The sequence below is a fragment of the Rana temporaria genome (genome assembly GCF_905171775.1).
Source record: "Rana temporaria chromosome 2 unlocalized genomic scaffold, aRanTem1.1 chr2t, whole genome shotgun sequence".
Lineage (NCBI taxonomy): Eukaryota > Metazoa > Chordata > Amphibia > Anura > Ranidae > Rana > Rana temporaria.
This window is the reverse complement of record NW_024404422.1, coordinates 107,031-122,334: the sequence shown is the minus strand read 5'-3', so window position 1 is coordinate 122,334 and position 15,304 is coordinate 107,031. Positions and strand designations below refer to the sequence as shown.

At 45.1% G+C, this 15,304-nt stretch overlaps 1 protein-coding gene across 1 annotated transcript in view; it reads left to right on the top strand.

The window, feature by feature from the left end:
* LOC120921681 (myelin-oligodendrocyte glycoprotein-like) overlaps positions 1-10,608 on the top strand; it is a 39,211-nt gene extending 28,603 nt beyond the window's left edge. The window contains exon 5 of the mRNA XM_040334210.1: positions 10,537-10,608. Within this exon, the coding sequence (XP_040190144.1) occupies positions 10,537-10,580 (44 nt within the window). The 3' untranslated portion in view covers positions 10,581-10,608. The remainder of the gene's footprint in view (positions 1-10,536) is intronic.
* The last annotated feature ends 4,696 nt before the right edge of the window (positions 10,609-15,304 follow it).

Sequence of the window (15,304 nt, the reverse complement as noted above, 5' to 3'; positions counted from 1 at the left end):
TGATAGTGTGTGTCATGGGCTATGTTCACATATAAAATTGTAGGTGTCTATTCAAGGGCTGCCCAGGGGACAAGAACAACCCAGAGGCCCGACTCTCTTCCCTCTTTCCTGCCTCCTCCGGACCTCATCCCAGGCTGAAGCTCTTCTCCAGGTACTCTCTGCTCACTGGGTAGATCAGACTGGACATCACCTGCTCCACCAACTTCAGGTTCCTGAACTGGTCGACAGAGCGTGGCCAGGGGCTGCAGTGGGGAGCTGGGGTAATTGCCCCCAGTGGTGTATTAATGTTGTGTGCTGTTCTAGGCCTGAATAAACTCATGCACCTCTAATATAGATATGACCCACCCCTGCCTGTCAAGGACACACACAGTTTAAGTCCCGCCCTGCAATCTTCCAGTCGGGACACCAGTTCTGAGAGTTCTCGGAGGGTGCAATAAATTCCCTTAATTTGCAAAGATTTCCTCTCACTTCCTGTTTGTCTATGGGGCAGGAAATTGAGTCTCTGCAATGGGACAGGGATAGCAAAAAAATAAACTGACAGGCACACACTTTTCTGCTGTACATAGTGCCCACTGTCATACCCTCCACACTCCTCTCCTGTACATACTGCCCACTGTCATACCCTCCACACTCCTCTCCTGTACATACTGCTCACTGTCATACCCTCTACACTCCTCTCCTGTACTTACTGCCCACTGCCATACCTTCCACACTCCTCTCCTGTACATACTGCCTACTGTCATCCCCTCCACACTCCTCTCTTGTACATATTAAAAAATATTATTATTATTATATATAAAAAATAAATTTTCCCTGCAAGCTTTCTTTATTTTATAAATGGCTTGCAGAGGCAGTCTGTATAATGAGGCCACAATGTAGTGCATGGGAAACAAGATTAGAATTTTTTGGGTAAAAATTCTGGTGTCTCTTTCGCAGACTTTGGATAGAAGTAACAGGTGCGGAAAAGTTGGTCTTTGGGTGTCGGTGGTGCCTTCACACCAAAACACTATAGAAATACTCTTGATGAAAGCAAAAACAGGTGCTTAAAAATTGGTCCTTGGGCGTTAATCGTGCCCATGAAGACAACAATATTTGTCACGCCAAGGCACTCCCAAGTATAGGCGGTGATATTGGTAAGGGTAAGTCAATCCTTGGACCATATAAAATGAGGATTGTATGTACAAAAGATAAAAAAATTATGATAGAGGGATTGTATATTCCTGGTTTAAGCATTAAAGATATATTAAAATCATTCAACCCATGACAAAGGATTCAAAATTTAAAATAGACCAGATAAAGAGTCCATGTGTCCTGGGTTAAAACCTCAGGAATAATGACAATCTCGAAATCCACACTAGGAAGGCAGCTAGCTGTAGAGCAGAAGTTTCTCTGGTAGTGGAAACAGAAAAGACAAACAAAACAGCGCCAATCTAAGTGTAGTAGTATAAACAACAGACTTTAATAGCAAATTATTGCACTCACTAGAGAGTGGTTGTTAGTAGGCACATCATGAATTAGCAGACTTTGGATGTCACAGGAGTCCAGGGAAGCTCTGTGCAGCACTTTTGGGTTCTCCTCTGTGCCCTCCACATCAAGCCTGGGACACCGGAACCCACCGGCGCCGTCGAGCTTGACAGGATCGCGCTGCACAGAGCTGCCCTGGACTCCTGTGACATCCAAAGTCTGCTAATTCATGTTGTGCCTACTAACAACCACTTTCTAGTGAGTGCAATAACTTGCGATTAAAGTCTGTTCATACTACTACACTTAGATTGGCACCAGAGGCGATTAAATTCGCATGTGCTGCGCTATATAAGTTTTCATTCATTCATTCATTTGTCTATCGTGCCCATTAAACTTACACCAAAAAATTTCTTCCACATGAAATCAACATCCACAAAGCTAATCAGCCCAGGCAGTCTTTCAAAGATTCCAGATCCAGAAAGCACTTAATCAGTGTCAATCGGCATCAGGGGCTTGATAGCTGCTGCTAACCTAGGACTGATTTATTTTGATAAATGTCAGCCGGTCCACAGAGTCTGTGGACAGATGCGCTCTCTTGTCTGTAACAAAACCTCTGGCAGAACTGAATGCATGTTTGAAAAGCATGCTGGATGCAGGGAAGCCCAGCAGCTCTATTGCATACTGGGCAAGTTCTGGCCAGTAGTCTATTCTCATGACGTAGTAACCCAGTGGATCGTCAACGGAAAGCTCTCTCTTTCTGTTTTAGCCCCTAGATAATCGTCCACCATATGATAAAGACGTTGCTGATAGGATGTGTAAGCTTACTCCCATGAGTAAGTCGTTATGACAGAATATTGGGATGTGGCTGTACGGCAACCAGTTTTTCACGCTTGATGCTATACGGGAAGTGATGCTCAGAGGATCACGATCTTTTGCTGGTGAGATTCAGTTCACCTATGCTGTGTCCGCTGAGACCACACTACACCAGTACTTGAATCATTTATTTGAGCTTATGTGAGTGCAATGTTTGAAGCTGTTTTAATAGAATAAACTTTTTACAATGATACTGCACTATTGGAGCACTTTGTTTCATTGTATATGGAGAGTCCATGATATCAGGTGTCACGTCTGGATATCAGTGGATATCTAACCCTGTATGGGTTGATGCTGTTTTGCCGAGCATGAGAGTGCAAGGCATCGTCATTTGGTGAGTTTTTGTCAGAAACCATGAATCAGACCGAGACAGAAGTACAGATAAATCACACTTGTTTAATAATAAAAGTAAATAGAACAAGCGTAGTCAAAACATAGCCTAAGTTCACTAACCGGAATGGATAGTCAGACAAGCCAGAAAGTCAGGAAAGTCATTCCCCAGGTTTTGTTGTTACCTGCTTTAGCCTTCCAATGCTACTTACTGCTATGGCCAGCTATAGATGGGGCGGTGGACATGTTTATGTTTCACCTGTGGTGCTTGTATTGGTCCAGCAGCGCACCAACACCTTTGCAGCCATTGTGCTACATGCTGGGTGTTTGGTGTGCTCCTGCACCTTTAAGGAGGGATGGCTCCCCTCCAGTCCACCTGCCCTCATCTATACATTAGAATGCATGTGCCTCCATTGTGGGGAAACTCATTGTTTAGTGTTAGGACCACAGATTACAGGGTGCCTTGGCGCGGCTCTGTGGCTCACGCATGCGTTTGCAGATGCGTGCGAACAAAACCCCTGTTTTTAACGCATACTGTTAGACAGGTTTATTGGCTGTTCTGCAAGCTGGACGGTAAGTGGGCTTGGTTTTTCCCTGGGCATTCCCCAGGTTTTGTTGTTACAGAAAGTCAGGAAGCCAGGGATCAGCGTGGTTGAAACAGCAAGCAGGATCTGGAGATAGAAGGAATGTCAGCTAAGCAAAGTCTTTAACAGGAACACAGGAGATAGACTCTGTGATGTTGACCAAGCCGAAGGCAGAGATCATCTGGGCTGGACGGCTTAAGCAGACAGGACTGATGAGCAGGAAATCATCAACTGGTGAGTCACTGTGGAGAGATAGGAGCTGGCAATTGGCCAACAGCTGAGCGGCGAGCTCAGAGAAGGAAGGGCTGAGCCCAGCCCTGACAGTACCCCCTCCTCAATGACCCCTACCCCTCAGAGGACTACCAGGCTTGAGGGGAAAACATCTATGAAAATCACGGAGGAGAACAGGGGCATGTACGTCTTAAGATGAGACCCAAGATCGTTCACCTGGACCGTACCCTTTATAATGCATTGGGTACTGTATGCGCCCACGGAACCTACGGGAATCAACAATGGACTGTACTTCATACTTTTCATGGTTCTCAACCTGTACAGGGTGAGGAGATGGCACTGAGGTGGTAAAGCGGTTGCAGGCCAAAGGTTTTAATAAGGAGACATGAAATACATTTGAGATACGTATATTAGAAGAAAAGTCTAACGCGTATGCTACTGGGTTAATCCTGCGAAGAATACGGAAAGGCCCAATAAACCGAGGTGCGAACTTGAGAGAGGGAACACTAATTTGGAGGTTGCGAGATGACAGCCAGAACCTGGTAGGAAGGCGCAAGCATGCATCTGCGGTCAGCATGGAGTCTGTACCTATCATTAGCATGTTGCAAAGCCTCCTGGACTTGTGCCCAAGTGGAACGAAGACCACGGAGATGCTCCTCTAATGCAGGAATACTCTGGAATCTCAGGAATACAAATGAGTCAGGCAACATCGAAGGTTTAAAACCAAAGTTTGCCATAAACTGGGACAATCGGGAAGCAGAATTCAAGGCACTATTGTGAGCAAACTCCGCCCATGGTAAGAGGTCTGACCAGTTATTATGATGGTCAGAAATATAGCACTTATTGGCTCGTTCTGTGGCCCCATTAGACTGCGGGTGATACGCAGAGGAGAAGCAAACAAAACTCCCAACTGTAAACAAAAGGCTCACCAGAACCGGGACACAAACTGACTTCCCCTGACTAAGACAATCACCTTGGGTAGCCCATGAAAGCGAAAGATCTCCCGAGCAAAAATGGAAGCCAGTTCCTTAGAAGCGGGCAACTTCTTAAATGGAATACGAGACATTTTTGAGAACCGGTCAACCACCATAAGGATTAATGTGTTTGTGGAGTTGGGTAACTCCACAATGAAATCCGTAGATGGGTGGGTCCAGGGCCTCTCTCCATTCGGTATTGGTTGTATGAGATCCACTGGAAGGTGTCGTGGAGTCTTACTCTGAGAACACATAGAGCAGGCAACTATGATGGCGGTTACATCAGCACGTGGACTAGGCCACCAAAATTGTTAGGAAATGGCCCAAAAGAGTTGATTCTTCCCAGGGTGGCCAGCAGCCTTGGGAGAATGGTAAGTCTGGAGCACGGCAGTACGGAGACTTTCAGGGACAAAGCAGCGGTCACAAGGATTCTCAGGAGGAGCATAGACCTGAGAATTTTGACACCCAAAGGAGAAGTGAGACTGGTGTGAACCATAGCCAGAATACGATCAGAGAAAGCATAGGAACCGGAACCAACTCCATCTTGGAAGTGGAGGAAAATTGTTGTGACAAAGCTTCAGCCCTTACATTCTTAGTACCGGGTAAGAATGAGACAATGTAATTAAAACTTGACAAGAAAAGAGCCCTTCGTGCCCTTCTGGGAGAGAGACGTTTAGCCTCAGACAAGAATATGAGATTCTTATGGTCAGTAAGAATAAGAACCGGCACAGTGGTACCTTCGAGAAGGTGTCTCCATTCTTTCAGGGCTAATGATCCCTAACAGCTCTCTGTTCGTAATTGCACTCCGCAGGTGCCAATTTCTTGGAAAAGTAGCCACAAGCACTCACAGAGGTACGACATTGAGACAGAAGGGCGCCAACTCCAGTCTCAGAAGCTTCAACCTCAAGAATAAAAGTTACGAATAAACTTCCAAAAATAGTTGGCAAAGCCAAGATAATGCTGCAGAGAATGAAAACCCACAGGTCGGGGCCACTATAGGACTGCTGAAAGTTTCTCTGGGTCCATCGAAAAACCAGCAGTTGAAATGACATACCGTATTTGCCGGCGTATAAGACGACTGGGCATATAAGACGACCCCCTAATTTTCCAGCTAAAATGTTGGTTTTGGGATATACTCACTGTGCCATTATACATGCCTCACTGTGCCATCTATACATGCCCCACTGTGCCATCTATACATGCCTCACTGTGCCACCTATACATGCCTCACTGTGCCATCTATACATGCCTCACTGTGCCATCTATACATGCCTCACTGTGCCATTATACATGCCTCACTGTGCCATCTATACATGCCCCACTGTGCCATCTATACATGCCTCACTGTGCCACCTATACATGCCTCACTGTGCCACCTATACATGCCTCACTGTGCCACCTATACATGCCTCACTGTGCCACCTATACATGCCTCACTGTGCCATCTATACATGCCTCACTGTGCCATCTATACATGCCTCACTGTGCCATCTATACATGCCTCACTGTACCATTCCATTCCCTGCCTCGACGATCTCCCTACCTTCTCCTGTTTGCAGAGTATGTCAGACGGCGGCGATTCCATTATTCAAAAGCCGCGCCTCCTCCTCAGGCTGTTCCCTGATAGGCGGAACACTAATTTTCCCAGCAGAGCCTCTGTTCAGTGTTCCGCCTATCACGGATGTCCTCTCGTCCGAGGCCGAGGATGAGAAGGCATCCGTGATAGGCAGAACACTGAACAGAGGCTCTGCTGGGAAAATTAGTGTTCCGCCTTTCACGGAACAGTCAGAGGAAGAGGCGCGGCTTTTGAATAATGGATGGCCGCCGTCTGACGACAGGTACCCAGTGTATAAGACGACCCCCGACTTTTGGGGCATGATTTTGGATGCAGAAAGTCGTCTTATACGCCGGAAAATACGGTAACCCTGGAATTTAAACTATTCACGATGGAATTCGCACTTCTCCAATTTACAATAGACTGTCACGATCGCTATCGTGCCAAACAGACAGCGAGGCGTGGTCACGCCCCAAGTGGCTCTGGGTGGGATTGAACCCAGGACTTCTCCTTCACTGCTCCAGATCTTTGCCTCTGAGCCACTTCTCAAGTTCATATTCTGCTCGCTGTCCATCAAGGCCTGGTTCTGAACTATGGGCTGATTGCCTGTCTTTGAATCTCCCTGCAATCTGCACCTGTTTATCCTGGTCCAGCTGAGGCAGGTTTCCTAATCAACCAAGGTATAAAGCCCTGCCTCACTATGAGGCAGGTGTCAGTTCATTGTACTCTGCTTGTCCTGTCTGTGCCAACGGTTCCTGTGTTCCTGTGATTGTCTTCAGCTACAAGACTGACCCCGGCTTCTGACCCTTTGGCTTACGTACCCTGGATTGCTGCTGTCTCCTGCCCTCTGACCCCGGCTTGTACTTTTGGACTTTCCCTGTCTTCTCCATCCCTTGACCCACGGCTTGTGCCCCGGACTTGTCTTTGGTTCCTGTCTGCAAACCCTGAACTTTCCATCAGTACTTACCTGACTCTCTCTGGAATCCTGGGCCACGGCTATACTATCCTGGGCTAATCTCTATCTAGCCCTCGTGCACAGACTCACAGCCCAGGTAGTGTCTTACCTGTATTACCTTGGGCTGTGTGTACCTGCAAGGGTGAGCTTACAAACCTGCAAAATGGACTCCACACAAGGTAAGCCCTTACATAGACATTGTTCTCTCTTAGTTTCTGAAGCACCAGGGACTTGGAAAATATGAGGATATCGTCAAGATAAGCCACCACACATAACTGCAAAAAATCTCAGAGGGAAGCTGCAGTGGACTCTGCACTAGTCACTGCTTGGTTGGTGGAGGATGAGAAGGAGGAAGATGAGGAAGGTTTAGTAAGCCAGTCTACCACCTCCTCTGCATGCTGTGGCTGGATAGCACGGACAACATCACTAAACAGAGGAAATGATGCCCTGCCTGAGGATGGACCATGTCCACCTTTGCCTGTGGACACATACGCTGCTGGCCCCCTTACAGTGCCATGGGAACGTCTGCCTATCCTTGTTAGCCTCCCAGACTTATTCACAAAATGTAATAAATCTGTGGGGGTGAGGCCCTTGTCCCCATTAATATGGTGACAATGTGCTTTGGGGACCCCAAAGCACCCTCCCCATGTTGAGGGAATGTGGCCTGGTATGGATCAGGAGGGGGGACGCTCTCTCGTCCCCCCCTCTTGTCCTGCAGCCTGCCAAATTGCGTGCCCGGATAAGGATCTGGTATGGATTTTGGGGGCAACATATTTTTTTTTATTTGGCGCAGGGTTCCCCTTAACCACTTAACGTCCGCCCACTGTATATATACATCCTGTTTTTAAAGAGCTGCTGCTGCCACAACTGAGGTATCCATCTTTACAGTGGGCGGCCGTGTAAACGATAACGGCGGTCTCCGCGGCGGATTCCCCGCGAGATCGCCGTTATCGGTGGCGGGAGAGGGGCCCCCCCCTCTCGCCGCTCTTCCGCGCCCTCCGCCACTTACCGGAGCCGTCGGTAGCGGCGGAGGAGATCGGATGCTTCCGGCTCGTGTGTGAGGACTTGAGTGAGGGCAAGATGGCCCCCACCCATCCTCATAGCTCTGCTGGGCGGAAGTGACGTTTTTTTAAATGACAAATTTTCCTTTTTTTTTTGCATTTTAGTCTAAATATGAGATGTGATGTCTTTTTGACCCCAGATCTCATATTTAAGAGGACCTGTCATGCTTTTTTCTATTACAAGGAATAAAAGTGATATATTTTTTTTTATTTCAGTGTAAAAAATAATAAAATCAATAAAAATAAATAAGAAAACAAAATGTTTTTTTTTTAAAGCGCCCCGTCCCGACGAGCTCGCGCGCAGAAGCGAACGCATACGCGAGTAGCGCCCGCATATGAAAACGGTATTCAAACCACACAAGTGAGGTATCGCCGCGATCGTTAGAGCGAGAGCAATAATTATAGCCCTAGAGCTACTCTGTAGCTCAAAAAATGCAACCTATAGAATTTTTTGAACGTCGCCTATCGAGATTTTTAAGGGTAAAAGTTTGCCATGCCACGAGCGGGCGCAATTTTAAAGCGAGACATGTTGGGTATCATTTTACTCGGCGTAACATTATCTTTCACAATATATAAAAAAATTGGGCCAAATTTATTGTTGTCTTATTTTTTAATTCAAAAAAGTGATTTTTTTCCAAAAAAAGTACGCTTGTAAGACCGCTGCGCAAATACGGTGTTACAAAATGTATTGCGATGACCGTCATTTTATTCTCTAGGGTGTTAGAAAAAAATATATATAATGTTTGGGGGTTTTAAGTAATTTTCTAGCAAAAAAAAATGTTTTAGTCTTGTAAACACTGAATCTGAAAAACACCTTCTGTCCTTAAGTGGTTAATATCCATACCAGACCTGAAGGGCCTGGTATGGATTTTGGGGGGACCCCCACACAATTTATTTTATTTTTTGATTCAGGGGTTCCCCTTAATATTCAAACCAGACCCAAAGGGCTTGGTATGGACTGGGGGAGGACCCATGCTGTTTTTTTCAATGACTTGTATCTGTATTGCCGAGACCCGACTATTCATCACAGCCGAGATCAGTTTTAAATGACTTTTTTCCCTTTAGAAATTTCATTTTGCTGTGGTATTGTTCTAAACACGGAAACATGCGCCACTCAGGGCCGTTTGAAGGAATTAGGGGGCCCCAAGCAAAATTAACATGGAGGCCCCCCCCCCCCCCCCCCCGCACGCAAAGCACAGAACCACAGCAAGCAGAAAACCAAGAGTCGGGTGGATGGAAGGGGTGATGGTGGGGCAAGATGAATCACTAGTGCCCCAGCATAGCATGAAATATAACAGAGGGCTCCATATGGTCTAGATCAACCAATGAGGTTTATTTCAAAAAATATCTTACAAATCGGTGTAAAATATAGCCAATAAAAGTGATCACAAAATGGTAAAATATGAATAAAAGCAATGTGGGAAGCATAAAGCATCTTTATGCTTCCCACATTGCTTTCATTCATATTTTACCATTTTGTGATCACTTTCCATCCACCCAGCTGTGCCAGTGTTCTCTCTTTCTATTCACAGTCACTGAGAGACTCTTACTATCACCATATAGCATCACTTGTTACAACTTTTGATTGTGTCATACACACCTTCTTACCTGTAGGCTGTAGCATGGCCGAGCTCCTCTTCCTCTTGTCAGTCAGGTGTCCTGCCGTATTTTCGGAGACTCGGTGCCACGCATGCACAGTACAAGGGGGGTCCTTATCCACCGGGCGGAACTTTTTTTGGCAGAACACCGGCCAGGTCCCGAGCGGTACAGGAGATTCAGTTTCCTGTTCCCGGCCAGGCTGAAAGGAAGTGAGCACTCCCTGTCAGTCTGGCCGGTAACAGGACACTGAATTTCCTGTACCACGCGGTACTCTGCCGGACTGACAGGAGGAAAGAAGAGGAGCTCAGCCACGCTACAGCCTGGGAAGGGGAAGTTGGGGGCCCCAGGCCAGCTCGGGGCCCCAAGCAATTGTTTGCTTTGCCTGTCCTGTAGCGACGGGCCTGGCACCACTTTACAGGCATACTATAGACACCCCCAGGCACAAAATTTAAAGGACTATTTAATTTTTATTGTTTCACTTTAAGCATCATTGAAATCACTGCTCCCGAAAAAAATACATGTCCCCTGGGGTAGGACCCGGGTCCCCAAACACTTTTTATGGCAATAACTTGCATATAAGCCTTTAAAATGAACACTTTTGATTTTTCATGTTCGTGTCCCATAGACTTTAACCGTGTTCAAAAAATGTTTTGCCTGTTCCCAAGTTCTGGTGCGAACTGGAGGGTGTTAGGCTCATCCTTACCCGTAACAACTCTACTGCTCCTCTTGCTTGACTTGCTGAGTTAACCTTTTGAATCAGTAGAGTTTTGTACCCCGTATGTGCTTTAGCAAGTTCTTTTGATACGCCAAAACCAACATGCACTCCTTGATTAACTTGAGACCAGGCCTGGAACAGTTAATGCATTTGGATGACATGGAGACATTTACCACATTGTTTTTTGTCTTTCAGATGGAAAGCCGGTGATTGTCACTGAAATAAAACTTCCAGAGTGAGCACTGCATGTTGCGATCCACATAAAAAGATCTTCTCCATCATCCTGATGAGATCTTCTCCTCTCTGTGTGCAACGAGCTCTGATGTGTCATGGCAGCCAGCTCAAGTATTGCCCTTCCTTCAGCAAAATGAGTTTTGTTCTCTGCAAAGTTTGGATATACTCTACTGGAAACTACCCACTACACAAAGCTTTTTGGATTTAAACCAAAAATCAAAACTACAAAGACTTTTCCTTTAGTAAGATTGACTTATTATTGAGCCATGAGACCTTCACATTTAAATCTGGTTTTAAGTCTGGTTATTTGTACCATCTACCTCTAGCCAATCTCTTCTGCATTTAAACATACAGACTTATTGGAGTTATTGGAGTTGATTTACCCAGGAGCACCTAATCTTACCCTTCCTCCCCATAAAAAGAGTCAAATTTGGTTGGTCCAGTGTTGAGGAGCACAGAATTGTCAGCATTCCATCACTACAGGACATTGCAAAGCTCTGGGATTATACAAAATAAACCCAGTCCCACCATCAGGAACTGTCTGGATACATCTGGAAATACATTATACGGTACACAAATTGGTCCACTGCCTAGAAATGAATTGCATACGAAAACAAAGAGGCTTATTTCGAAAGGTTTACATGTGCACTGCCAAAAAAATTGTTTTTGTTTCATTCATTTTTTTAAATTTTATCGAAAATTCGGGCAAATTGAAAAATATTTTTTTTTTATTCGTTTTTTTGCTTTTTTCGGAAATTCGTAAATCCACGAAATTCGGAATTAGGAAATTCGAAAATTCGGAATTTTCGAATTTCCGAAAAAAGCAAAGAATGAATAAAACGGAAAAAACGAAATTTCTGAAAAAAAACGAATGGAACGAAAATGAAAAAAAACACATTTTTGGAAATTCGGAAAAAATTCGGAAATTTCTCATTTTCGAATTTTAGATTTTCGAACTTTAGATTTTAGACAATTTCGAAATTTCTAATTTTTTAATTTTCGCATTTCTTAAATTCCGAATTTCAAAAAATCAGGTTTTCAAATTTTTCAATTTTCGAAATTTCGAATTTTCAATTTTTTTATTTGGCCGCTAGGTGGCGCTTCCATTGCGGCCGGCGTAGATTATGTAAATGAGCTTGTACGCCAATTCCCGAACGTACGCCCGGCCGCCGCAGTCGAATTACATCGTTTCCGTAAGGCCTTAGGCGGCCTAAAGTTATTCCACCTATGAGTATGGCCGCCGTTCCCGCCGCGAGGTTCGAATTTTTTACGTCATTTGCGTAAGTCGTCCGCGAATCGGGAGTTACGTCGTTTACGTCCACGTCGAAATCAATAGGCCCGTACGGCGTACTTAGCCGCAATGCGCACTGGGAAATGTAGGCGCCCGGCGCATGCACAGTAGCAAAAAACTTGAGGTCAAGCCTCATTTCCATACAACACGCCCCCCTCCAAGCAATTTGAATTAGGCGCCCTTACGCCCGCTCGTTTGAGGCTACACCGCCGTAGATTAGCAGCTAAGTAGATTGAAAATCACTTCTAGCCTAACTAATTTACAGCGGTGTAGCCTAAACAGGCTAGGCTACGCAGCCCTAAAGTTAATCCAATGTACCTGAATCTACCTATAAATTAATTACACATGTCTAGTTTAGAGAATCTAGTTAGAAATATGTGCAAGTCTTAGGTGAAAGTTGTCTGAATCAATGTATGTTGCGCATTTTATCAGTGTTATTGTCCATGGCCACCTAAAAGAGTTTTCTCTGTTGCACTTTATGGCTATAGGATATGGTTGCCACCTTTTTTCAAGCCAAACCTGAACATTTACACAAGCAAATTTTTTTTTATAGTATCGCCCCTCTGATGTGATACAAAAGACTACCATTGTTGATCATGAAGGATCTTGGCTCCCTCCTGCGGCCAAGTTGGGTTAGAGTCACCTGTTGTTTACATTTCATTCTGGTACCGCAGTGAATGTTGGGGGATTGAGTTCAGAAGGAGAAGAGACTCCATTTGCCCTGGCCTGTAATAAACTACATTACCCAGAGAGCAGCTTTGCAACCCCAAGATGCTTTGCCTTCCGCACCGCCTGCTGGGGGAGGTAATTTAAGGGAGAGGACGTTTTTGGCGCGCTCTCTCAGGACCGAAGTACTGATGTTGTTCTCTAAAATATTGAAATACTGATGATGTTCTCTAAAATGTTGAAATATTGATGTTGTTCTCTAAAATATTGAATATCTTGCAAGTATGAGTTTCATTGTCATTTACACAAAGTTATTGAAACCACATTGAGAATGTATCATGGCACAAATGTAAAGTGTACTGCATGCCCATTTTGGGGGTATTTTTATTGACTTTCAAGTCGTTCATATAACGCAACTGGTATTTTAATTTCATGTAAATATTCATATTTTTGTCAACCAATAAATGTAGCTATTTTGTATGATCATATGTCTCCGTGAATAAGTTTCATATTATAGACTATGTCATATAGATTGACTTGTATTCAAAAATATCTTCATTAAAATAAGAATTCAAAATAAATACTGTGCGGGTAAAAATTACCTTTTAAAAAGCACAACACCCCAGTACAATCCCCCACCCCCAGGTCAGTCTGTCCCCCAATATAATCAATCCCGCCCTCCGGGGTAAGTCTGTCCCCCAGTATAATTCCCTACAGGTCATTCTGTCCCTCAGTATAATCCTTCCCCCTCCCCCCGAGGTCTATCTGTCCCCCAGTATAACACCCCGAGGTCAGTCAGTCCTCTAGTACAATCCTCCCCCCCCAGACCAATCTGTCCCCCAGTATAATCCCTCACCCCCCAGGTCAGTCTGTCCCCCAGTATAATCCATTCCCCTGGGTCAATCTGTCCCCCAGTATAATCCGTCTAGGTTAGTCTGTCCCCCAGCACAATCTTTCCCCCCCAAGGTCAATCTGTCCCCAAGTATAATTCCCAACAGGTCAATCTGTCTCCAAGTATAACCCCCAACAGGTCAATCTGTCCCCCAGTATAATTCCTCTAGGTTAATCTGTCCCCCAGCACAATCTTTCGCACTCAATGTAAATTTGTCCCCAAGTATAATCCCCAACAGGTTAATCTGTCCCCAAGTATAATCCGTCTTGCCCGCCAAGTCAGTCTGACCCCAGTATAATTCCCCCCAGGTCAGTCTGTCCCTCAGTATAATCCGTCCCGCCCTCTAGGTCAGTCTGTGCCCCAGTATACTTCCCCCCCCAGGTCAGTCTTTCCCTTAGTATAATCCTACCCTCTCCCCCCAAGGTCAATCTGTCCCCCAGTATAATACCCCCAGGTCAGTCAGTTCTCCAGTACAGTTCTCCCCCCAAGATCAATCTGTCCCCCCATACAATCCCCCACCCCCCCAGGTCAGTCTGACCCCCAGTAAAATCCTTTCCCCTGGGTCAATCTGTCTCCCAGTATAATCCCCCTAGGTTAGTCTGCCCCCCAGTACAATCTTTTCCCCCAAGGTCAATCTGTGCCCCAGTATAATCCCCCCCAGGTCAATCTGTCCCCAGTATAATACCCCCAGGTTAGCCAGTCCTTCAGTACAGTTATCCCCCAAGATCAAGGGGGATAGTGTTTTCTTTTTAAATTAGTATCTCTGGGCTGGATTCAGAAACAAGATATGACGGCGTATCTCCTGAGTGCGGATTGTCGTATCTATGCGCCTGATTCAGAGAATCAGTTACGCATAGATATCCCTAAGATTATCCGACTGGTGTAAGTCTCTTACACCGTCGTATCTTAGGCTGCATATTGACGCTGGCCGCTAGGTGGCGCTTCCGTATAGTTACGCGAGGAATATGCAAATTAGGTATTTACGCCGATTCAGAAACGAACGACCGCCCGGCGCTTTTTTTTTACGTCGTTTGCGTTAGGCTTTTTCCGGCGTAAAGTTACCCATGCTATATGAGGGGTATGTGCGGCGTATCCTATGTTAAGTATGGCCGTCGTTTCCGCATCTAATTTTGAAAATTTTACGTCGTTTGCGTAAGTCGTTCGCGAATAGGGCTTTGCGTAAGTTACGTTCACGTCGAAACCAATGAGGCTTTGCGGTGTAATTTCGAGCATGCGCACTGGGTTTCTTTCACGAACGGCGAATGCGCCGTTCACAAAAAACGAAAAATACGTGGAGTCATGTTAAATTTAAATAAAACACGCCCACAACATCCCCATTTGAATTAGGCGGGCTTACGCCGGCCCACATACGTTACGCCGCCGTAACTTAGGGCGCAAGTTCTTTCTGAATATGGAACTTGCGCCCAAAGTTACAGCGGCGTAACGTATCTAAGATACGTTACATATCGTTACGTTACGTATCTAAGATACGTTACACCGGAAGAAAGATGGAGCATTCTATCTGAATCCAGCCAAGTGTGTTTTAGGTAGATTAAAAAAAAAAAAAAGTAAAAGCACTCTATTGTTTCTGGGCCCTACTACAGGTACAAACAACAACTAACATCCACATATGTGAAATTGCAGCATTCATTAGAAGCAGGAGAATTTGTTTTGGGATGTTCTTTGTTGGAAGGTTACGGTAGTAGCAAGTAATATGCAGCTAAATCTTTAAAAAATATATATATTTTATATTTTTTTTACTATTTTGGGCCAGTTTTTCCTTTGATAATAAAAAAAAAAGATAGGAGATATCCATTACCATTTAGCATCAAATGAAAGACTAATTTGTCTTGGGAAAAAATATAATCCACTTGGATGCA